The sequence below is a fragment of the Asterias rubens genome, chromosome 21 (assembly GCF_902459465.1).
Source record: "Asterias rubens chromosome 21, eAstRub1.3, whole genome shotgun sequence".
Lineage (NCBI taxonomy): Eukaryota > Metazoa > Echinodermata > Asteroidea > Forcipulatida > Asteriidae > Asterias > Asterias rubens.
The window spans coordinates 11,036,414-11,062,023 of record NC_047082.1 but is presented as its reverse complement, the minus strand read 5'-3'; the positions used below and the strand labels follow the sequence as shown (position 1 = coordinate 11,062,023).

The following is a 25,610-nucleotide window of genomic DNA, read 5'->3' as shown; positions in this document are numbered from 1 at the left end:
GTCGATGACCTTTTTCATCTAAAAGTTGGCATTAGCTCAAGTATACCCCCCCCCCCATTAACCCCCGTTAAGCAATCTGCCGATGACCTTTTTCATCTAAAAGTTGCCATTAGCTCATACAAGTATAAGAGATTAATGTTTACATTTCTGTATAATTCTTTTAGTCAAAGATCCAACCCACGGTAGTTTGACATTATTTTGCGATTCCTTTGAAGGTGCTGCACATGTATAGGGAGACACATCCACAAGGCCATGGGGATTGTAGCTAAAAATATTTACCGGACCAGGGGTCGATTTCACAAACAGTCCTAACTTTAGGACTAGTCCTAAGAGATATTAAACACTTAAGGCTAGTCCTATAGTTAGGACGAGTAACTCGTCCTAACTAGTCACCACTCTTTGTGAAATCCACCCCTGATTGTAGAAGACCTGAGTTTTTACAGCACTTTATTAAGACATATGAGAAGAAAACATCAGGCCCTGTTATTCGCCTTGGGAAATGGAATTGTCCGGATTTACACTTGGATCAAATTAGTTGGCATTGCAATTCTACGCATCTAGTGTGTGAGTTAAAGGCAGTGGACACTATTGGTAATTGTCAAAGAATAGCCTTCACAGTTGGTGTATCTCAACATTATGCATAAAATAACAAACCTGTGAACATTTGAACTCAGTTGGTCGTCGAACTTGCGAGATAATAATGAAAGAAAAAACACACTTGTCACACGAAGTTGTGTGCGTTTAGATGGTTGATTTCGAGACCGCAAGTTCTAAATCTGAGGTCTCGAAATCAAATTCCTGGAAAATTACTTCTTTCTCGAAAACTATGTTACTTCAGAGGCTGCCGTTTTTCACAATGTTTTATACTATCAACCTCTCCCCATTACTCGTCACCAAATAAGGTTTTATGCTAATAAATGTTGTGAGTAATTACCAATAGTGTCCACTAATAGTATTATACCTATCTCCGCACTCACCGGAGGTACGGGCAAACGTCGACGGCTTCCTGCCCTATGACCTGATATGCCCGTCGTTTCCTCCGGGGCTGGTGTAAATAGTTCCTTGTACTGCTCCGTATTTATGCTGTTCCGCATGCCTATCATGGTAATCCAGGTAAGATCATTGGTTAATTTTCTCCCCCAAATTACATGAAATTTCTTCATTTAGAGTTAAAGAATTTCCGAGACTTTCCACCAAAAACGTAACGTCAATGAGTAAGAGTGGTTATAATTATTGTCATTATTTGGGTCATTAAATAGGGCTCGCTGTTTTGAAAACGAGTAACGTTGAAGTAGTAGGTGTGAGTTGGTAAGGACTAAAATGATGAATTTTTATTTTTGGCTTCTTTCTTTACTGGAGCTTTCTCGTAAAAGCAATCTGTTTAAAGTTGGTTAAACCATTGACGAAATCCTCGCTTTGATTGTACACTTTTCGGGTTACATATTAACACAATGATATTAAACTAGTGACATGAACTAATAACAATTGGGGGGGGGGGATATAAAATGTTCTAAACGTATTATAGCTCATTCTGTATAAGACATTGGAAACCTTCAACATCGTGTTACACAAACTTTTAAATCTCAAACCAAATGATGTTTAACTGTTCTCTCAATTTCAACGGTCTCTTTTAATTCGAAAAAGGTTCTTTCACTGTGCTTGAGGCTATAAGATACTTTGAAACGCTAGGTGGCAGTAGACAGACCTGATGGTCTGCTGCCACCTCGTGTCCCCGTTCTTGTGTTGCTTTTGAACGCATTTCTGAACAGTGGTTTGGTTTTAGTATTTTGTTGCTGTTGCTTTCTTACTAATCTTACCAACTGATATCTTTTTCCTCCTGTGGTACACTTCTGATTCGATAGAGACTGAGCTTCCTCGTTTAGCCGCTAAAGTATCAGCCGTGGCCCTGTGCCTGTGCAAAGATATATTGCATGTTTGCATAAATTATATTTTGTTAAAGGGGAGGTACACGTTTGGTAATTACTCAAAACAAATATGAACTTAAAAACTGACTTGGTAACGAACATTTGAGAGCTGTTGATAGTATACAACATACAGAGAAACAGCTCCCTCTGAAGTAGCATAGATTTGGAAATAGAGGTAGTTTCTCACTAAAATAATAAAAGACTTCTAGCTAGAAGTCTTTTATTCCTATCTGAAAGCACACAAATTCGTCCAACAAGGGTGTTTTTTTTCATAATTTTCTCCCAACTCCGATGACCAATTGAGCTCAAATGTTCACAGGCTTGTTATATTATGCATATGTTGAGATACAGCAAGTGAAAACACTGGTCTTTGACAACTACCAATAGTGCACCTTCGCTTTAAGCTAAGTAAAAGGCACTAGACACTATTGGTAATTACTCAAAATAATTGTTATCCTAAAAAAAACTTACTTGTTACGAGCAATAGAGACCTGTTGATAAAATAGTGTGAGAAACGACTCCCTCTGAAGTGACGTAGTTTTGAGAAAGAAGTAATTTCTCACTATAATATTTAAATTGAATAAGAGACCTCTGCTGAGGTTTCGAATTCAAGGCATGTGAAAGCACATAACTGGTGCAACAAGGGTAACTTCGATGACTCCGCCTACCCCTTTTGTGACGTAGGAAAAGGAAGACTTTGCCTCGATCAAACATAGACCCCCCTCGATGCGTAGACAAACACACGTGCAAAAGTACATGTAATTCTAAGACGTGAGTTTGTACGCTGCGAAAAAGGTTTTTTTCTGGCATTTTTCCGGCAATGCCGACCAGGTATATTGCTGCTGGATGCAGCAAAACAACTAAAGATGGGGTCAGTCTTCATCTGTTTCCTGCAGATCCCAAGTATAGGCGGTTGTGGGCTGCGAAAGTCAGATTAACTAGAGCAAAGTGGTCCGGTCCGACGTTTTTTTCCAGCGCTGCAGCGAACACTTAGAGCCGTCGTGCTTCGAGTCCGGGATACAGCACTCATTTGACATGACGAGAAGAGCCGTTCTTAAACACGACGCCGTCCCAACAATTTTTCTAGCTGGTGGGAAGTCGAAGAAGGTATCTGAAAGACGTGACGAACTCAGAGGAGCATTTGCTAAACGTGAAAAAATTCGGGTAAGTTTGAACTTTGAGGGTATGTTTTTAGCTTTTGCTGGTACCGCATGCGATTAACCGTGCGTGCAGGTCCTATGTGACCGTCCGCCCATTGTACAGCAGCCATAGTGCGTGCGTGTAGTCTGCTCCGTGGCCGTATTACTATAATAATACGAAGTCAGACCCACATCTTACAACCCATTTGGTCACTAAAATGTCGCATAGTTAAATAAAAATAGCAGCAATAGCTTTTGTAAAAACTACTAGGCGTTCAACATGTTCAAGTTTCAATGTACGTATGTGTGTAAAATCGTGTCTAAATTTGTTTTGATGTGCCATGTTCCCAGACGTAATGTACGGGGGCCGACTACAAATTTTCTCTCCAAATATCGCGCCTTGAAATACGTCACGAACAGCGCCCTCTCGGGTCGGGGCCTACTCGTAAGTTTGTAAATACAATCAAAACTAAGATTTTTAAACCTTAGTTAACTTTTTATTCACATTCCTCTCATAAAAACACATATTTTAGTGACAAAAGCTTTATTTTAAAAAAATACCACTTCCAGGTGACTTTAATACCTATACTGGCATTGTTCAGCCATCGGTAAGGTCTCATGACAAACTCCAGAATATTCTTCAGTGATTTCAAGAATTGAGTCGCTCTTTAGCCAAAAATTGCAACAGTAATCGTGTCTTCTTATAGCACGTTTATATGCAGTACGCGGTGTTTGTTTACATTTTTACCCACTAATGTCACGTGAGACACGGGGCGCAATCGGTCTATTGATTGTGACCATGAAAACACCAGCTTTCGAGCACCAACACAATAGCGCAGTGCGTAAGGTGCTGGGACTGTCTCAGCAACTCGGATCATCCGGTCCGGGTTCGAATACCGTCTGTCTCTAATATAGATTCAGGGCTTTTTGCTGCCCCTGATGGGACAGTGTGATTGGGATCTGCCTTGTTTTCTCCCCTAAAGGGACAGGGCCCGCGCAGTGGCTAGGGTTCGAGGCAGGGGGGGGGGGGGATGTGCTCTGGGTCGGATGCAAGTCCTGAAGGGTTCTATATGGCAATGGGGAGGGGCCAATGTGTGCCATTAACTGAACCGGCGCCTGAATGCCTGACACTTCCGGAGCGTAACCTTTTATATTTTTCCACCAGATTAAATAATTTGTATGATTAAATTTCTTGATTTAGTTTTTTGTTTTCCAAATATTTCTTATATCGTTGCGGTAAGCGCTGACAAGCCATACGATTTGAACTGCCTCTAGCTACCGACCAACCTAGGGTCGTGGGTTCGAATCCCACCCGAGTACCAGGACTCGGAAAAGCACTGAGTAAACAGCGCTATTAAACACACATCGGTGTATGGGTAAAAACCAAAATTAAATGTCTTTCTTTATTTATTTAATTATTTATTATTGTCGTTATTATTTATCACGCATACTGTATGACTGGTATCTGATCTCAACTGGGTGAATTTGTTTTAATGAAGACGGGAATAAAACTGAGATTGGAAAAATCAAATTCTATCTTTCTCTCTCGCAAGACGCGCTACAATTCTAGATGTGGTTTTCACGTTGATACACACACTTCCCTCCCAAATTAGTTCTGAATTTGCAGTGCGCCGTGTTTGTTTACACCCAATACCCACTATAGGTCATGTGACGCACGGAGTCATTACAATGAGGGCAATGTAAAACCACACTTTCCGTGCACAAACACATCGTGTGAAAAAATATCTTGAAGAATTTGGTGGAACTGTGTTTACCCATTGTTCAGCCACCGGTAACAAACTCTCGAATATTCTTCAGTGATTTCAAGACTTTAGTCCTACTTTAAGCCAAAAACTGCAAAAGTAATCATGCCTTTTTAACGCACGTTTATATGCAGTACGCCGTGTTTGTTTACATCCAATACCCACTATACTATAGGTCACGTGACGCACGGAGCGCAATCGGTCTATTGCGTCCAAATTTTCACAGGTTTGCTACTTTTTGCATACACCAAGTGAGATTCACCAAGTGAGAATACTGGTCTTAAACAATTACCCAATGTGTCCACTACACATTCCCCTTCGGATCGGATGAGTTGGTCTATAAAAAGCATTTGTAACCGTTTGTTATAAAATGCATGGTTGGAAAGATGTTGTAAAAGTAGAATACAATGATCCACACAATATTGCTTCGAGATTGCGTGGTTTTCTTTTCCTTTTCCTTGCGAACTAACACGGTCCACCATTTGTGAGGGCCAACAATTTGACTCCCATTAATTGCCGACCGTGTTTAGTCGACGAGGTAAAAGGAAAACTGCGCAATTTCGAGGCATGGTTGGGTGGAACATTGTATTCTACTTTTGCAACATCTCTTCACCCATATGCATTTCATAACAAATGCTTTTCAAAGACCAACTCGACCGATCCAAGGCAACGTGTTCCTTTAAACGTATAATCAACACTAGAAATATTACGAATTTGAAGTGAAAGTCATTCCAGAGATTGAGTCCAGCATTCGAACATGCCCAATGTTGCCTACTCTTTGTGGAACATGTAACAAGCATGTATTAGACGACGGAAGAGATTGTACAGGTCTGTGGCTACACCAAAGAAGTAATATTATAATTATTAACTTGTTTTTCTTTATTTGGTAATTATTAATGTTTAAACTTACGCTTGGTAACGGACAATTCTAAGTTTCAACTCATCGCCGCATGGTTGGTCTACGATCAGTCGAACCTGCTCGAAAGTTTTGTTCTCTAAAGACTGCTCATTCCACTCCAAAATTTCATCACCTGAAGGAATGGTAAAAGGTTACATCGGCGTTTTAAAATCAAACAAATCTTCTTCAAGTAATAATGCCTCGTGAAGGAGAAAGAAGGTAAATCTTCAATTTTCCCCGACTAAAAAAACGGCTTTAAATGTGAATATTAATGTAGGGAACATAAGAGCACCAAGGGCCTTGTCAGACGAGGCAACTTTTTGCAGGCAACCAACTGCAGTGCATACTACATGACCACTTTGGTAGCACACGGGTCAGTTTTCAAACATTTTCTTACTATCCACAAGAAAAATAGGTGAACATTCAAATGTGAATGCCTTTTCTTCACGGAGATTGCCTGGAACTGGTTGCCCGTAAATTGCCTCGTGTGACATGGCTCTTAGAGTTAAAGAGTAATCCAACTTTGTGATTTTAATCTCTATGTTTACTTCTATGCTGGTACTCGTTGAAAGCCTCTCAACAACTCAATGAGGATTGAGTTGGCGGATTAAAATCAGACTATTGAAAATTATATTCGTATTTTTAGACACCATCTGGATTTTGATTTTTGTACTGTTGAAAGCTCGTACATTTTAACTAGGGAACCGGTCTCCTTTCCATGTCTCTGTGGCACTGGAGAGATATGACAGAGTAATGTAACCTGACTGCTCTACCTTTATGAACAACGACTTTATCAGCCGGACCGTCGACCACCACTCTAGTGACGAAAGTACGTAGCCAGCCGTCTGAGTCCTGCCTGCCTCCAACCACCTCAAGCCCGAACCCGCGAGCTATAAAATCAAATTGAACGAGGTCGTCACAAAAGTGACACCAAAAACAAAACATGTCAACATTTACCCACTCCCTGTGGGTGTCAGTTAAAGGAACGTTACAGAATTGGTAAGAAAGAAAAAAAAAATCGCAAAGATCACAGATTTACATAAAACTTCCACGGTCTAATGATGATGATAGTTGAAAACATCCCTTGAAATATTTCTGTCTAAAATGTCATATTTGATGAGAAATAAATAATCTAACTTCGCGTTTGGAGTTTATCGCTCAGTGAGCGTTTTATTCATTTTTATTTTGGCATCGATGCAATGCAAAATTTGTAATCGGTTTTTCACATTTCTCTCATGACCCAGATGGCCGATCGATCTCAAACTTCTACATGTTTGTCAGTTTATGTATATGGTGGATTACATAAAGTGCCTGCACTGCCAGCAACAGTTTTGTAAGCAAAAAACAATTCTGTAATGTTCCTTTAAGGTTTAGTCCTAGTCCCAGCCAACACGCTTTACCGAGCCAAGCCCAGCTTATCATGCTGATGCTCTCACCAAGCCACACTCCCAGTCACAATTCAAGGCAGTACTTAAAGGCAGTGGACACTGTTGGTAATTACTCAAAATCATTGTTAGCATAAAACCTCACTTGGTAACAAGTAATGGGGAGAGGTTGATAGTAAAAAACATTGTGAGAAACAGCTCCCTCTGAAGTGACGTAGTTATCGAGAAAGAAGCAATTTTCCACGAATTTGATTTCGATACCCCAGATTTAGAATTTGAGGTCACGCGATCAAGCATCTGAAAGCACACAACTTCGTGTGACCAGGTTCTTTCATTGTTATCTCGCAACTTTGACGACCAATTGAGTTCAAATTTTCACAGGTTTGTTATTTTATGCATAATCTTGAGATACACCAAGTGGTCTTTAACAATTACCAATAGCGTCCACTGTCTTTAAACAGCATTCAGCAACAGAGTTTTAACTCATTTACGATCAGAGCATTAAAACGTTCGGTTGCCGACCACCGGTTCTTTCTTAGAAACCAGAAACAAGCACTGCTCAAAAGAGATTTACACATAGTGCCTCTGCACGCCCCAGCTTTTGTCAACATACACAAGTAATAATTTGTTGACAAAAGGACCATTGCCGCGGTTGGCTATTTTTTTCACCCATAATCGTTCGAAAGTGTTATTGTATACATACTTTTACACGACGTGTCGTTCTGATCCTTCTGGATGGTAACTTCTTCTGAATCGTCTCTGACGTATATCGTGGTTTCCTGCTGCTGAAATAAAGAACAGCCCAGTACTTACGGTAATACAAAAGACTGTAATAATCATAATAATAACTAATAACCGTAAACAGCGCATTACAAAAACGTTTCAATGCGCTTTACATTAGTGCCCTGCTGTCGATTTCGCCAAACTTTTCCTAACTTAGGATTAATCTTAGGACTTAGGACGAGTTAAATTCCGTATTCATAGACGTTAGGATGCATTGAACCCATCCAAAGTTAGGACGAGTTACTCGTTATAGCTCGAGATAGGATTGATCCTAGCGTTTCGTGAAATCGGCAGCCGGTCTTTTGGGCCAATAACATCCCTGTAATCTTTCTCAGCTCCCTGGGGAGTTTACCGCTGTAGGCTGTAGTGGCGCCCCACAGGCTTTTTCATGTATCCATTTATACCTCTGGGCGAAGAGAAGACATTATCGTAGGATCTTTCTCAAAGACACAAGTAATATGACGCAAGTGTCATGACCGGGATTCGAACCAACACTCCAAAGACTTAACCACCAATTCGATGCTCTAAACCGCTCGGAAATGAAACCCAGGTCTAACTGATACACTAATTCGATGAAAATTGGTATATAGGCGTCAATTCCAATACTTTCCTGGAAGGAACAGGGCACGTTGCCAACGGAATTGACGCTTTGGGTTATAAACAGCTTTGTTTTTCAAATGTGCAATAAACGGTTTAACGAAATGTAGTACGTGGTTTAAGAATAGCCAAATGACGAGACTATTTGATGTGCCAAACACTTGACTTGACAGCCAAACTATCTTGTCATGAGTACAATTTGTAATTTGTATCATGCTTATTTCTGCTAAGCAGAAAATTGTTAAGCAACTTTTCCTGAGCAGATCTATATGAAATTTGGCCCTCGACTATGGCTGGTTGATTTGAGTATTTAAACACGTTCCCCCATCTCAAAGTAGATTGCGTCAAGATTTAAAAATCGATCTGATTTTCTGCAGAGATTATGCCTCTTGGACTAATTTGTACAATATTACAAAAAAAAAAAACAGAAAATACCAAGGAACGTGTTCTTCATTGATGGGTATTAGTTTCTTCCATAAATTTAACAGTGGGCGTAGAAAATAAGAAAAAGCTGGAAGACAAAGGGATGGGGGGAAAGCGTGTACTGTATCATTTTTTTTTTAAACCAACAAATACAAGGACTGCTTTGTATATAATTTTAATCTACCAGAAATTATCAAGAACGTGTTGTTCATTGGCAGATGAAGATCTCTTGCATAAAATTAACAGATGGCGTAGGAAATGGGGGAAAACAAAGGAGGACAAAGGGAGAGGAAAGAAGCGTGTGCTGAGTCAAAATTAAATTTAAAAAAAAAAATACAAATTAAAAGTCTTCAGTTTGTTCGGTGACCGTAATTAAGACTAACGCGTATAAATAGGCCAAGGAGTGGGTGACGCAATTGTTTCTTGGCAACATGTAGTTGTCTAGATATAGCCTCCCGTATAAAATCACTTGTATACCATAGGAAGTAATCGGTTCTTGTCTGTCATAAAAACGGTTTGCTTGAACACAACCCAGTAAATCCAAACTTTTCAAGCAGGTTTGTTTTGTATCTTGGGTTTTGTGTTTTTCAATCGAGATGCCGACTTTGATTTCCCACGCGATTATTTTCCTAGTTTGTTTCTTTATTTTCGATGAGGCCTTTGGAACTATGTGTCCCTCCGGCTGGTTCCTGTGGCAGGGTTCCTGCTACATCTTACTGCCTCAGAAGATGAACTGGGTTGATGGTAATAAGAGTTGCGCCGAGCTAGGTGCCAACATGATGGTTCCTGACACAAAGGACGAACAGGACTTCATTTGGAGTGAAACGAAAACACGGATGAGAGGCTTGATGGAATACGTCAATTGGAATCAAGGCTTGGACGTGTGGATTGGCTGTCAAGATTTCGAAAATGATGGGTCATTGGTTTGCATGGGCGTTAAGGAAGATCCTACATTCAAGAACTGGGAGCAAAGTGAGTTCCACAAGGAACCAAATGACAAAAATCATGAATGTGTGAGAATGGCGGGTAAATGGAGAGGTAAATGGGGAGACCGTTCGTGCAGCAGCATCATGTTTACTGCCTGTGAGATGCCCGTGTCTGGTCGCATGCAATGTGTTACAGCTAACGCTGACGGTCGCTTCGGTCCATAATGAAAACAGCTCGATAGAACATCCTCTTCTCATTTGAGTAAAACTTGGCTTTAAAAGTATAATGCTTTCATCCAAACACAAGACCATGCAAGAGTGTCAAGTCCTTCTCAAATCATTGAACATTTGGAATTCAATTCATGCACGACGGATAATAAATCCAACATTTTGGTTACCAATTAACACTTCATGTAAACGGCATTAGGTGACTTGTGACCATACAGTATCAGCTACGACTGTGTTCCTATATCTCGGAGTCATCGAACAGCACCTGTAAGATGACGTCATCGGTTTTGAAATCTGACTTGTCAGTTTTTTTTTTTTACTTTTTAAGATCTATGCTTTCATGGTTAACCTTTAGAACACTTGATCATACTTATGTATATATTTTTTTTTTGCCGAACTGGTAGTTTAAAACATCACTTTACTTGTGATTCGTTTTTCAGAAAAAATGATGTATTTGCTAATTTCAAACGGAAGTAACTCAGCAACGCGATACACATTAAAGCTAAGACTTACCAAATTACTGCTGTTCTTTCCAGCCATGCATATAACTCAATCCTTCAAACTGTCAACATCTGGGTCATTTTCACGTAGCGGGTCACGTTTAATTTGTGGCCTACACAGACTCATTTTTAAATATGGAAATTTTAAGATTATGACAGTTGGTCAGTCAATTTTTCACATTGTCTATTTACATCACGTAAGTGATGAAATAGTTATGTTCGCCGTAACCATAGCCTGACATAATTTGTGTCGCTATTTGTGTATTCTGGAAGTAGATAGTTAATCGAGGGGACCTACATTTTCTGACTCGTCACATAATTATCATTTTAAACAGATATATCGCAAGTCAGTTAGTTTCCAATGGGACATTAATGAGAGATTGAAACGCTATGTGACAGAATACTCGCATGTGATTTTCCATGATTTACGTAGCTATATGAACATTCGCACATTACCGGTGTGGCGGTTTCAACTTTCCGCCGTGTTCAGTTTTCCGAACGACCAAATACGGTAACATTACGTCATGCTACGCCTGCGCACAGCAAGCGAAAGTAGTCAATTGTTAGTGCAGTACTGAGTCCCGGAAAACTGAACACGGCGGAAGACTGAAACCGCCACACCTGGAATAATGGATTGACCTTGTTAAGTGTCTGCAAACTAGCGTCCTGAAAGTCTGCAATTGTGACTTACGATGTACATTTTTTTTATAATTAGCTTAAGTTTTAGCAGCCTTATTATCGTGATGCATGGTGTCTAATATTGGTGTTTTACTTGTTATAACCAACACTCGTTGGTGTTTCGCCACAGTATTACTTGTTGTAGTATTTCGTGCATAGCTTGCTTGGTGGTGTGGTGCCTTAAAAGCACACACATTTACCTTATAATTATGTGTACGGCTTGCTTCTTGTGTTTTATTTCTATTTGTGTGCACATTTCTTTATTTTAGAAATTGTTCAAAGATACTGGACATTATCGGTACTTGTCGAAGACCAATATTCTCACTTGGCGTAACTTAACATATGCATAAAAACACACAATACGTGTAAATTTGAACTTCATTGTTTGTCGAAGTTGTAAGATTACGATGGCAGAAAAAACAGCCTTGTCACACGAAGTTGTGTGCTTTAAGATGCTTGATTTCAAGACCTTAAAATTTTAGGTCTCGAAATCAAATGCGTGGAAAATTACGTCTTTTTGAAAGCTAACTTACTTCAGAGGGAGCCGTTTCTCACAACGTTTTATACTATCAACAGCTCTCCATTGCTTGTTACCAAGTAAGTTTTTATTGTAATAGTTACTTGAAGTATAATTACCAATAGTGTCCACCGCCTTTAACGATAGCATTATTGTGTTATCGTTGGCAGGGGTCTGGTTGGACACTTTTTAGTATAGCCTTGACAACCCCCGTTTAACTTGTATTCCGTGTGTAAATGTCTAAATAAAATTAAAATAAAACCCACCCTCACTTCTCACTTATTACAACATACTGTATACTGTGGATGTTTAGTGCATGAACAACTCAAGGATACGGAGCCATTCACAACGGCAACGACAAACTTGACATATTTGAAGGCATTGTCCCCCTTTTAAAAAGTGAACACCAACCCTCAAAACGGAAACAACTAAAAATCCCAATTTATTGGTTCGTTGTTATTTATTGGTTCATTATTATTATCATTAAAGGCAGTGGACACTATTGGTAATTACTCAAAATAATTGTTAGCATAAAACCTTTCTTGGTGAAGAGTAATGGGGAGAGGTTGGTGGTATAAAACATTGTGAGAAATGGCTCCCTCTGAAGTGCCATAGTTTTCGAGAAGGAAGTAATTTTCCACGAATTTGATTTCGAGAGACCTCAAGTTTAGAATTTGAGGTCTCGAAATCACACAACTTCGTGTGACAAGGGTGTTTTTTCTTTAATAGTTATCTCGCAACTCTGACGACCAATCGAGCTAAATTTTTCACAGGTTTGTTATTTTAAACATATGTTGAAATACACCAAGTGAGAAGACTGGTCTTTGACAATTACCAATAGTGTCCACTGTCTTTAACAAAATATCTGAATTAGTTACTGGTGGTTGTTCCGGAATGTTGAGTTCACTCTCCGACCGTGACCTACGCCTGAATCTCTCCATAGCTCTCTGACTCAGCTTCCCCATGAAGTCTGCCTTGACGCTCCCAGTCCTCTTGTACTTCCCCCTGGCCTCCTTCGCCCTCTCTGCGGCCGAGCTAATCACCGTCTGACCACCCTCCATGGGTGGCTCTTTAGGTGCCGCTGCCCCGGAAGGGGACCGTCTGCCGTGGATGGACGGCCGACTCCTGCGTCGGTTTGACGGCGACCTTTCAGCGTCTGCCACGGAGACTTGCCTCTCGTCCTCGCTCCCGCTTGCTTGTTGACCGCTGGCTTTTAAAACCTGCGAACCTAATATGAGAAATGAGAAATAGACAGTCCATGCCCCAATGTTATGGTCCGTTTTTACGACACTTAAAACTGATAGCTTTGGGCGATAAAAAGAGTCTGCTACTGTTGATAAGAATGTTTTAAAGTTGGAAAGATGATTTCAAAACATCCCTCGGGCGTATTTTTCGGAAAATAATTCATGAAACGTTAAATAGATAAACGGTTGACTGGTTACATCGCCCTCAAGTAAAACTTTTGTCTTATTTCGTGTTATGGACCGAGGTGTGTTATAAAACATATCTGGACTGGCATAATTCGGCCACCATTCTTCTCTTTCTCGGGAATAAGGTCCCTCTTCTGGACACTCACGGACCATCGGGGAAATTGCGAGCTCTAGTAAGTGAACTCTTTGTTAGTCAAGGCGTCCCATGAGGTAATCTATCAAGTCAAAACAAATTTTACAACTTTTTTTGTTGTTTCAAATATGTTTTTCATTACCTTCCGGGCTCTTATCGGTAGCTTCGGTCACCCCGTACCTCCGTCGTCTCAGCGGCCGCCTGTGCGACGCTCGCCGAGCGAGGGCTCGATTCATCCACTCACCATCGTCCGACTCCTGTGTCAAATTCTCGCCCGGCGAGTCGCACGAGATCTGACGGAGCTGCGACGAGCGCCGCCTACGACGAGTCACGGTCTTCTTGCCGTTGAGGGACTCTCGGGCGAAGGACTGCAGGAGGCAGGTGGACGAGGCTTCGGTGTCGGACTTGTAGTGTTTTCCCGAGTCCCATGAGTTGCGCTTAATGGCCTCGACGTTTCTGTGGACGAAGCGTTCCTCCTGGACGGATGAAAAAAATGGAGGTGAAATAAAATCGGAAACAAATAAGACCGGGGTCGTTTTACTTTCAAGACCTGACGGTATAGCGGCCGTAGCGGGAAGGGCCGTCAGATCGGAATTAATTATGAGTTTGCTTTGTTGTTACCAGGATAAGGGTTATGAGGTGTAACCTCCCATATGGCTCGTTCACACAGTATAAGGCCTCATTAAAGTTAGTTGACGTACCGGAGACTCTGATAATACATATAATTCCCTAGTTGAAAAAATAAAATTTCAAATTTCAAGGCCTACGAGAAATGATTGCTCCATATTGCGTGTGTGATGCATGGGCCAATGGACGAAATTGGTTTATCTGGAATGTTTTTTTTTTTTAAACAGATGATGCCCCTGTCGTTCTGGTTCGAATGGGTTGTGTGGAAGTGCCAGAACACCTGCTTATCCTGACAATTCTTTTTTTCAGCAAACACAGCAAATAATTATGAGCTGTACCGGGTTGTTGTTTCCAACATTTTAAGCTCCTATTAACTTTCATGGTGAAACATTATGTAGAAATTATCTTCGCAAACCTGAAAACCAAGAGTTTTTGTTTATAATTAGCCCGTCAACCCATGATGAAGCATCACAGGAAGCAAGCTCCGAAAGTCTTCAAATTAACAATCCGAAAAATCCAAATTATGTCATGTTTGCTCGGCTAGACGACCATCCTTCAAAGAAATTAACAACGAAATATCCGAATATAATGAGCAAAGAAGATGTTATTAGCTTTTCTTATGTATAAATTAAGTTCACGGATTTTCTCCTAGTCGACTATAATGACGTACACAAATACTACGATAGACATAATATAAGTATTAGAAATGAAGACTCTATGAATGTTGATGTGTCTTTTAAAGCCATTGGACACTTTCTAAAAGAACAACAATTAAAAGTTCACAGATTTACAAATAACTTAAAGGGTTTACAGAATGTAATGGTGAACGACTTCTCTTGAAATATTATTCCATGAAATGCTTTACTTTTTGAGAAAACATTAAAACAATTATCAATTCTCGATACCGAGAATAACGGATTTATTTTAAACACATGTCATGACACGGCGAAACGTGCGGACACAAAGATGGGTTTTCCCGTTATTTTCTCCCGACTCCGATGACCGATTGAGCCTAAATTTTCACAGGTTTGTTATTTTATATAGAAGTTGTGATACACGAAGTGTGAGCCTTTGGACAATACTGTTTACCGATGTTGTGCGATTGCTTTAACCCATCTGTGCGCCGGTGCTAAAATCAGGAATATTATTATTGCTGTTTTTTGTATCATGTATAAAGATTCATTTTAATAGATATCTAATAAATAAAATAAACAAATAAACAAGTAGGCCGTCGAAATGAGATCTCCTTTTGTATCGAGTGTTTTTAACCTTGTAAAAATGGAGAAGAAGAAAAAAGGAAAAAAAAAAAAACCGACAAAAACAAAACAGCAGACCTTCATACATTCAATGGGTGTATACCTAACGATAGTAAAACAACAAATGAAGTAAGCTTCGATTGTCATCAAATAAAAAAACAGAAAAATCAAAATGATGTCCTGTTTGTTTGGCCAGCCAAACATCCTTAAAAAAAAACCAGAAGATAATGAGCCAAAAAAACCTCTTGAGATATTTACGAGCACTGAATCCGATGCAATAAATAGAAAACTCAACCTATAAAATTGCCTCCTCCCTCTATGCCGCGCTGAATAAACGGTTTTTTTCTCGCAAAAACCAATTTTAATTTTGGTAGGTACAAATTTACGGCCTTCGATATTTCAATCAAAAATACAGAGCTCTTTAAAGCTGACCCGTGTTTGTTTTCCAAAAATAATTTACAGAAGGGTAGAATTTTCCAGGAATTAAATTACACAAATTAAATCTTTGAAAAACTCATTAAGACGGTAATCAGCCGTAACAACCATTAACCTATAGATCACTTTGGATCAGCAGGAGTTTTTTTAAATTCTTAATTTGTTAAAAGAAGCCTTGGTTTGAAGTTTGTTATTAAGTGGCTATCTTTATATGATGTATCTTTTTATCTGAAATGATGCCATCTTCAAGGCATTCTTTTGTTATTTATGCTTTAATTAAATTGCAACATAATCTGTAACATATTGTAAAACACAATCAGAATACCATCAATATTAATATAGTCAGGTCATGTATGTTTGATGTAACAACAGAAAACAACCGTTTTTTTAAGTGTCCATTCTCCAGTTTGACTTCATATCAGAGGGAATTATTTCCCTGAAAAAGGGGGTTCTAGTGTTATAAACTTCACAATAAGTATTCACGGTGCTTTAGATACAACATTGTGACGTTTGTATCGTTACTCCGTATTTCCCCCCTTACCAGGTCCGACTGTGCGCTCCTTACAACCCTCCTCCTTGGTGGTGGGTTGCCCTGGCTCTGTTTACGGGACCTCCTGTACTCCGCGGAGGTATCCCTCCCGGTATCGTCTTGGTAGTACCATCTGCCGGTCACGCAAAGGTAGTCCCTTTGGAGTTTGCATAAGTTACAGCGCCAGCGCTTCTTATGCTTCTGGTTATGGTAAAAAAAAAAAAAAAAAAAAAAAAAAATGAAGTAATAATATCGAAGTCTTATATTGCGCACGTATCTACCAAACAAGGTACTCAAGACGCTGAGTAAATACAAACTTTCAGAAAGATGGGTTATTGCAGTGATGAACTCTGAGACAAAATTAGGCCTAAACACATTCAAGCAGAGCTTATAGGTTGATGTACCCTCTGATTTCAATAACAGTGGACTAGGTGTGATCTAAAAACTCAAGAGGCCCTAGAACTGACCCTCGAGGTAGCACTATGTGCAAATCTTGTTGGCTAGATAAAATAGTTACAAGGAAATACGGAATTATGTTTTCTTTGAGAAATATGAATTAAAGTAGACAGGAAACGCCATTGCGAATTATATAAAAGAAAGCAAAAGTTCCTGGCAAATGAATTGTTTGACTGAATATCCAAGGTAAACGCCTTCAAAGCAAAACCGCTATGACAGTCAAACATTCTTCTTCATGAATATGCATGATGCATAGTCTACCCCGCCCCTTTAGGCAAGCACCACCTCGACATGTTCATGAAATAACTGACTCACAAATCTGTGTTTTGGAGTTGGACTCGAGGCACCTCCGTCCACCACCTGACTCGAGCAGTTGGCGCACACTCTGTGGAGACAGTCCCCACACGTGACTCCCAGCCCGTCTGTGAACTTCCGGACGAAGCAGAGCCTGCACATGCGCAAGTCGTCGTCCTTTGACCTCGGCGGATGTGACTCCCTGGCGGCAAGTGTGGCTTCGTATCGACGTATTGCCTTCTCGATTTGTCTGTGAACGTACATAACTCGGTCAATTCAAGTATAAAACATGACCTATTCATAGACAAAACCTGACCTAAAGTGCAAAACCTGGCCTATTCATGAACAAAACTCGGCAAACTCAATTACAAAACCTGAACTATTGAAGTGCAAAAACCTGGCCCAATCAAGAGAAAAACATGGCATATTCATGTACAAAACTTGGCCAATTCATGTTGAAAAACTTGGTTGACTCGGTCAATGTACAAAACGTGGCATCATCAAGTGCAAAAATTTGCCGCAGTATCACCAGGCCTATTTGAGTACAAAGCCTACAGATTTAATGGTAAAACCTGGCCCAATCATGAGCAAAACACGTAAAACCAGGCCTATTTAAGAACAAAACTTGGCTTATTCAAGTACAATACTTGGCCCACTCGAGTACAAAATTCGCCTATTGAAGTACAAACTCTGCTTTTTCCAAATGAAAAGTTCATTTGGACTATATATTCTTACATAAAAGGTAGCAAAGTCACGTACCCTCTTGGCATTTTGAATGACCACGTCAAAACAAAATGTTTCCTGGACAAGAGACTACCCGCAGTGATGTGCCCTCAATTTTACATAATTGGAGCAATAATTTTCTAAATAAAAACTCACTCTGCTCTGACTTTGGCTTGCCTCTCGAAAGACTCTTGCTTCTTTAGCACCTTTTGTATTGCACCGATTTCTTCTGAGGTCAGATGTGAAAGGTCAAGGTCAGCAAGCGCAGGGGATGTCCTGTTGACTGTCTTTGTGTCTGCAGAGGTCGAAGACGAAGAGTCCTGTTTCCGCAGAGGAGTTGGCGGCTAACATTAAACAAATCCAGAAATTTTGAATTAATTTGAAATGTTAACAGGTAAATGTACAATATGGCGTTTCGTGGCCGAGTTATCTCATTACATTTTGAACAATGAGTAGCGCTACGTTACACTCTCAGTGTGTACCAATGGGATACTTTCTGGACGGTTGGTGGCAGCAGACTTACCAGGTAAAATCCATTGCAGTGGTTATGTGCGCATGCTCAGAACTACGTAAACAATGGAAAATTACCTGGTAAGTCTGCTGCCACCTAGCACCTCAAAGTCTCCCATTGCAGATTATTCTTACTTCGCGGATACCGCTCGAAATTTTCAGCAATACTTTGAAAATGCTACCACCTTTTAATTTTTTTCACAGGATAGTTTTCTGGTGTTTATCTGTAAAAATATATGATTGAAACAAACACTGGGTTTTAAACGTAAACAACCCCCTTAAAATACGAATGCAGTAAATGAAACAGTCGTCGGCTCATGTGTGTCTGTCAGTTCGGTTTGCATTAACGTCGACCAAAAGGAGAAGCTCATGAAATTCAAAATTAACCTCGTTTGAAAAGGCAGTGCAAAATAATAAAAAACACGCGTTTGAGTAAGTTTATTGTTTTCATTTATATGGAAATTATGTAGATATTCAATTAAAAGGGCATTTAATTTTCATGAAAACAAGATTCGTACAGAACGAAGTCCCCAAAGGGGCAGGTAAAGAATAAATTAAACGGTTAAAAAGAGGGGGAAAAGAAAGGGAAAAAAAAAACACAGAAAAGAAAAGAGTATGCCCAAAGAAGAAGAAGAAGATAAGTTTTCATTTCCTCTGTTTTCGTCCCCTCAAACTATTTATCACGAAACATTTTTCAGAGGGAATTGATTCCTAGGGAACTGAATAATATTTCGAGGGTACTCAATTATTTCAAAGGGAACACACTAATATTTTAAGGGAACAAAACGCATTTCCGTCGTTTTATTTACCTGTCCCTTTGGGGGATACTAGTGAGAGACATGTTTGACATACAATCAAAAGGTAACTTAACTATCAACATCGTCACAATAAACTTGCCAGTTTATGTGCGTCATAATATAATTTAAAATCCAATCCGATTTAATCAAAATCCTATTAAAGCTTTGGTTTTCAAGAAACAAATAATCTTTTCATTGGATTTCGAGTAAGTCTCTAAGATACAAAGACCAAAAGTAGCAGTGGATTCTAAAAAATAAAATGCCAGGTCCGATTTTTACCGATTTGACTCCCATATTTAAATTACAAAATCAATAGCGACTTTTGTGGGTTAGAGAAGATTATAAGTTTGTATAAGGTATTAACGAAACAATATTGGCATCAATGGTGGTTGGTAGTTAGTTAAAGGCAGTGGACACTAAGTGTAATTACTCAATTTCTCCACGAATTTGATTTCGAGACATCGGAATTAGATTTAGAGGTTTCGAAATCAACCATCTGAAAGCACACATTGTGTGACAATGGTGTTTTTTCTTTCATTGTATTATCTTGCAACTTCGATGACAAATTGAGCTCAATGCGTAAAACAACTGAAATGTGAATTATTGTCAGGATCTCGACATCTCACGTCTACTAGCCAGGAACTTGTGTCCCGTGACAATTATATTTCTCTGCCTACCACGAATTGATGTACCTTTACGGACGACACACTTTAGGCAGGATACCAGTCGGAAAATGTGCATGTTTTTTGATACCTTGGCCGGTAACCTTTTTCTGGCAAACATAATTCTGTTGTGCTTTATGAGTAGAGCTATGAAAAATGGGCCCCGTTCCACCAGTTAAGTCTTATACAATAGGCCTACTTCCCTTTTTCCGTATATGTATTTGTTTTCGGCACTATTTATTTATCAACTCACAGTCTTACAGAAGTTTATACGTTTAAGTATTATTAAACAAATAACTACAATTAAAATAAGTAGTATTGTTGTATTATTCGTGCTTAATAAGAAAACAAATTCACCCATAACAACTGCAATTCTAAGCAATAAAACAATAATACTTACACCTTTGGAGTGGGCCATAGTCGCGGGATCCCGCGCGAGGCACATGCGATGGTCTGGTGGGTTTCAGCTCTCACCACACACACCGTAAGGAAGCGGCTAGACTCCCCCTCAAGGAGAGACCAACAAGCTCAGAGTCCCCAGTCCAAGGCTAAGTACCGCGAGATACAAATCTGTAAAAAGACGAAAAACGACATCGTTAATGGAGCTTTAAGAGGATTGTTGCATAAGCCACCTTGTTGTTAGACTTGACTCAAGTCCAAATACCGTGCCATCGCCAGAAAACTGTTGATTTGTGATGTTCTGCAGGTTTGTGACGGCGGATATATGCTTAGGGACCTCCCGCACGAGAGCGGGACTTGAATCAAGTCTACCTTGTTGTGTGCCAGGGTTGTTATGAGATGTCCAGGGCATCTGATGAGACCGGACGAATTTAATCTCTGGTTCGCCTCGCGGACGGAGAGCAATGCATGATAAACCATAAGCAGGTGTTAGGAGCAATAGAGTTAGGTCCCTATTTCATAGTTCACCATTCTCGTTAATCTATACATGAATACGATTTATAACCAAATTCCCAGTATTGACCATTCGCATCCGTTTAAACGTGAATACAGTTGTTTGATCATTATTGCTATACCTTTGTTACTTGACTAAGCAACGGGTTACCGGATGAAGAGATAATGAAGTGATCCGGCAAAAAAAATGCAATAACGAATAAGTATAATAATGTCAAAATGCAGCTCAGTTCTGTCTATCAGTTGGACAGGGGCTGTCAAGGTTAAAACAAAAGTATAAAAACTGTCATCTAGAGTTGTGTAAAACCAGACCCCTGCCAACGATAAAAAATATAATTATATAACATAAAAAGGAGATTGCACTCAAGCATTTACAAATCACACGTTGAGGAAAGTCAAAAGGCACAACATTAAAACAAACAAACATTGTTTTTAACTATTGCATTGTTGTCTCTTACTATTTATTTGAAATTTGTTTGAGGTTCTTAACCTATGGTCTAAGGACATCTAAACGTTCATTTATGTCGCTCATGTCTATTTATTGGCGAGCGATGCATTTCAAATAGATTAGCTGTGGACCTATTTATACATTGCCCGAGAGTGCATTTGTATTAATGAATACGAACAAGCTCAACTTTATTTTCGTCCATTAAAAAAGAAAGAAAGAAGAAAAAAGGTGAAAGCTAAAACCAAACCCCCAAAAACTCAAACACCAACCTCTACTGCTATTCAATGAATCTACTTTTTTTAAGGGAAGGTACACGTTTGGTAGTTACTCAAAACAAGTATTAACTTAAAAACTTATTTTGTAACTAGCATTGGAGAGCTCTTGAAAGTATAAAACCTTGTGGTAAACAACTCCCTCTAAAGTAACGTAGTTTTTAAGAAAGAGATAATTTCTCAATAAAATATAAAAAGACTTCTAGCTAGAAGTCTTTTATTTCTATCTGAAAGCACACAAATTCGTCCACAAGGGTGTTTTTTCTTTTATCATTTTCTCGCAGCTTCGATGACCGATTGAGCCCAAATTTTCACAGGCTTGTTATGTTATGCTTATGATGGGATACGCCAAGTGAGAAGACTGGTCTTTGACAATTCCCAAACGTGTACCTTCCCTCTAAACACATCAAATCTATCATATTTGCACTCGAGTCGCTGTATTAGGCACATTGCCCGACGTGAATAACAAAAATAGATTTACATATGAAATAAATTAACAGTGTAATCACACAGCTTATGGAATCATCCTCTGGGAGCGTCGTCTAGGGGCTTGAGAGATTTAGCTTGTCAACGGGTAGTCGAACCCATAACTGGAGACAAGCCCGGCAAATATACTGAGCACAAAACATTAAATCTGTTGCCTCAACCGGGGACCCGAGTGATATCAACCTATAGCACGAAGCTCGTCCAAGCCAACGGCCGTACTTAACATTTTATCTACATGAACCAATAAAGAAGTATACTTAGATGAAGAAAAAAATGTATGCACTATCGACCGTTCCTCAAGATGTCACTGTTCTATTTAGATACGTCACACGCTGATCTGGCGATGTTATCTCAGGCTGAGCAGACGACACCAAGATGTCCGGCCCTGATTGGCTGCCCTCAAATCTAGCCTGACATCCATTGGTCAGGTGGGAATTCCCAACAACAATTGAGAACTTCATCATATCTTCTTCAGTAATGACATCTGAGAGATACATCTGCAATACCAGCTATTTTTTTTTTCTTTAAGGGTATCCTAGTAACAGCGACCGGATTTATTCTTATTAAAAATCATAAAAAAGAAATGATAGCGATGCGTTTCCATGGCAACGCTCTGGCTCGGGAGACGGTGTTGGCTTATTTACAGGGACGTCCTTGTATAGCGGGGGAGTCGGTAGCTAAACTTTACAAATCATCATTAGTGATGGGAGAGGCGCACGTAGCTTTATTGCGCTCATGTTTGCAAGCTGAATTGAAGGTTTTTTTTTCTCCCGCTTCTATATTTTTGTATAGTACTTAGCAGGGGCTGTGTGGCAATCATAAAACGAAGTTGCAAATTGAAAAAAAAAACACATCAAAGCAATTTCGTAGAGTGTGGGCTGTTGAAGTCGCGTCGGCGGCCATCGATTTCAAAAATGTATGTGCATTACTTATACTATACATAACACACAAGAGCTACGGCTGTACGTCCCATATCCGAAGCACGGCGTAGTGCTATAGTTATTGGTCATACATTGGTGTCATAATGCTTTTACCCTATTGGAAGCTGTAATAGCCTTCTAACCAACAGTTAGTATTGCAATTAACGTGAAACAGTGAGTACCAAACGTATACCTTCAACAGAGAGTATAACAACAGGATTTCACAATTTCGGGAAAGATCCATGCACTGGCTACTACTGATCAGCCAAATTGTTCAATTTGCAGTAGGATGGGTGTTGATAACCATAAAATATAACGCGGACTATCAAAAATAATCTCAAGTTCCACCCACCCCAAAAGAAGAAGACGATAAAAAGAAAAGAAAAAAAAAAAGGCAGAAAAAAGAAAAACAAATGCAACTCTGGGCATAGATCCCCTTCTTAATTTTGTGGAACAGTCCAGTCTATCAACGAATTACCACCCCCCCCCCCCCACCAGGGGATTGCACTTACAATAGAAAAGTGAAAAGCCCATGACCTACTGTTACCAGCAATAAGTGTTAAAAGGCACCAGACACTACTGATAATTTTTAGCATAAAAACTTAGTTGATAAGAAGCAATGGAGAGCTGTTGGTTGTGTAAAACATTTTGAGAAACGGCTCCCATGAGTTCTCCAGAAAGGAGTAGTTTGCCACTAAAATATTTGAATTTGATTTCGAGACCTCAGAATTAGGTTTTTAGGTCCCGAAATCAAGCATCTGAAAGCACGCTGAACTTCGTGTGACAAGGGTATTTTTTTCTTCCATTATTATTATTATTATTATTATTATTATTATTATTATTTATTTGACCTCAACAAATATTATCTCGCAACTTAGACGATCAATTGAGTTAACATTTTCACAGGTTTGTTATTTTACGCATATAATGTTGAGATACACCAAGTGAAAAGACTGGTCTTTCACATACCAAAGGTGTCCACTGTCGCTAATGCAATACAATAATATGACTTTCTACAAGGAAATTCTTTAAGTTTGGCATTTAAACCATCATGACAAAGACAAAGGTCGATCAAAGTACAGCCTAGTCGCACATAGTGCTCTTCCCCGATATCAGGGGGTTTCTTGGCAGAGACTTCTTGGGCAATAGAAAGTCAACAAGAACTACGGCTGATGCTCCGACGATAATTACGGTTATATATCCCTGTAGAATAGGACCTGTAGGAACTGTTTAACAAAGGAAATCCGAGCGTGAATTACTAACACCATATCATTGGCACTTGTTGATCCGTCGTGACCGAGTTTTATTAGTGCCGGTGTCGCATGCAATTATGTCCTCTATGCAATACTATCCGGAAGACATTATTGCATCCGCCGGACGGTTTTGCATATGCAATCGTGTTCGCCCGGACGCTGCTGCATAATGCAATTGAGTCCGCCCGGACACATTTGCATATGGAGCGGACAGTATTGCATGGCGGACACAATTGCATCTGACACTGGCCGGGTTAATACAACTCCGGAGATAGCCCCAATAATCCCATCCCATCAGAACTATTTATGTTTGGTATGAGGGATGGGGAGGGGAGGGGAGTTGGAGGTATGCGGGGGGGGGGGGAGTTTGGGTGAAGGGAAGTGGAGTTGGGTATGGGGATCTTGCTTCTACCATCTAATAATAAATTGGATGTTATTATACGTCAAACTAATGTTTGTGTCTGAGAAAGATTGGCTTTTTTCCAGTTTTAGCGTTTACATCCCCCATGTGGGAGTTTAATGAGTTCCCTTAACAGGAAGATCTTCTGAAACACACGTGGATATATTTGTGACAATACATATATACACTCTAAGAAAAAAATACCCATTGTTGCATAAAATGTTACTCTTTGTGGTCTTCAAAAGGGAACATGGTCGTTTTGAGGGTAAAACGCTACGCAACAGAGGTTGCGTCGTAATTTACCCAATTTCTGTGTCAACCGGCTACCCAACTATGCGTCAAATTTCTTACCCAGCTTTGTTGTGACAAAATGTACCCAACAGTCGACTACCCATTTACTCAGTAGTTGAGCACCATTTTACCACAAAAAGAGCATGTGCAGCCTTTTTTAGTACGTCGCAAGGTAAACTTGACCCCGTGGCGAGGAAAATGTGTTTTTGTACACATAAGTTGCTTTCACTGGCGAATTTTTTTAGGCAACTCAAAAACGTACAAATTACCTTCTCGAGGGTACTAGCCAAATCGCCACATAGCCCAACGTTGCGTAAGAATGTACTCCACTTTCGTACCCAGCACATTTACTCAGCAAGTTTTTACACTTCTTTTTTAGAGTGGTGCAAGTTTCAACACCCCATCGCAATAGTGAAGTTGCATTCGATGCCAATGTTTCGTTCAATAATCATGTCAAATTTGCAATACTACTCCATCTTATACCTTTTCATTTGGGTGTAAAAAAACTATACACCCAAATTTGTTGGTTTTCTTATGTTAGTGTCGCATAGGCCATATACAAGCTCACTGTAAAGATTGTCTAATATTCAAATTAGTAAATTGCAACGTAACTCAAAATCTTCTTCACTTTTTGGTACATACAATGAAGTTGGAAGCGATTTTTGTTTAAACCAAGACAACATTACTCAATGCATGCATATACTCTCAAATGCTGATGACTTCCCACTTAATCAAAATCTACCACACACTGTCTGTCGAGTTTTGTTTGTGTTTCTGATGTATGGACGTGCGAACGTGGAACTGCGTTGATTGCATGAAGTGGACATTATAAAATGGAACGGATTAAGATTCTTATAACTTGATATCCCACAGCAACTTGTGATTCCGTTAAGTAGTGTCCGATGGTATAGTGATTAAGAGTGGACGCTGTCCCTCACTATACTTTATCCATTTGTAATTTTTTTCTGCGTTCTATCTGTGTGTGCTCGGTGGGACTAGTGCCAAGTGGATTGG

General features: G+C 39.7%; 1 protein-coding gene across 3 annotated transcripts in view; it reads right to left on the bottom strand.

Annotated features, from left to right (window-relative positions):
- LOC117304883 (regulating synaptic membrane exocytosis protein 2-like) overlaps positions 1 to 20,164 on the bottom strand; it is a 30,994-nt gene extending 10,830 nt beyond the window's left edge. For 2 of the 3 annotated variants that reach the window (XM_033789525.1, XM_033789527.1), the window contains exons 1-11: positions 20,015 to 20,164; positions 17,802 to 17,989; positions 16,944 to 17,172; positions 16,185 to 16,373; positions 13,468 to 13,801; positions 12,641 to 12,990; positions 7,814 to 7,895; positions 6,499 to 6,615; positions 5,738 to 5,858; positions 1,818 to 1,912; positions 978 to 1,096 (exon numbers count right to left, since the gene is read on the bottom strand). In XM_033789525.1, the coding sequence (XP_033645416.1) occupies positions 978 to 1,096; positions 1,818 to 1,912; positions 5,738 to 5,858; positions 6,499 to 6,615; positions 7,814 to 7,895; positions 12,641 to 12,990; positions 13,468 to 13,801; positions 16,185 to 16,373; positions 16,944 to 17,172; positions 17,802 to 17,989; positions 20,015 to 20,059 (1,869 nt within the window). In that variant the 5' untranslated portion in view covers positions 20,060 to 20,164. The remainder of the gene's footprint in view (positions 1 to 977; positions 1,097 to 1,817; positions 1,913 to 5,737; positions 5,859 to 6,498; positions 6,616 to 7,813; positions 7,896 to 12,640; positions 12,991 to 13,467; positions 13,802 to 16,184; positions 16,374 to 16,943; positions 17,173 to 17,801; positions 17,990 to 20,014) is intronic. The other variant, XM_033789526.1, reaches the window with a different exon arrangement.
- Between the last annotated feature and the right edge of the window lie 5,446 nt (positions 20,165 to 25,610).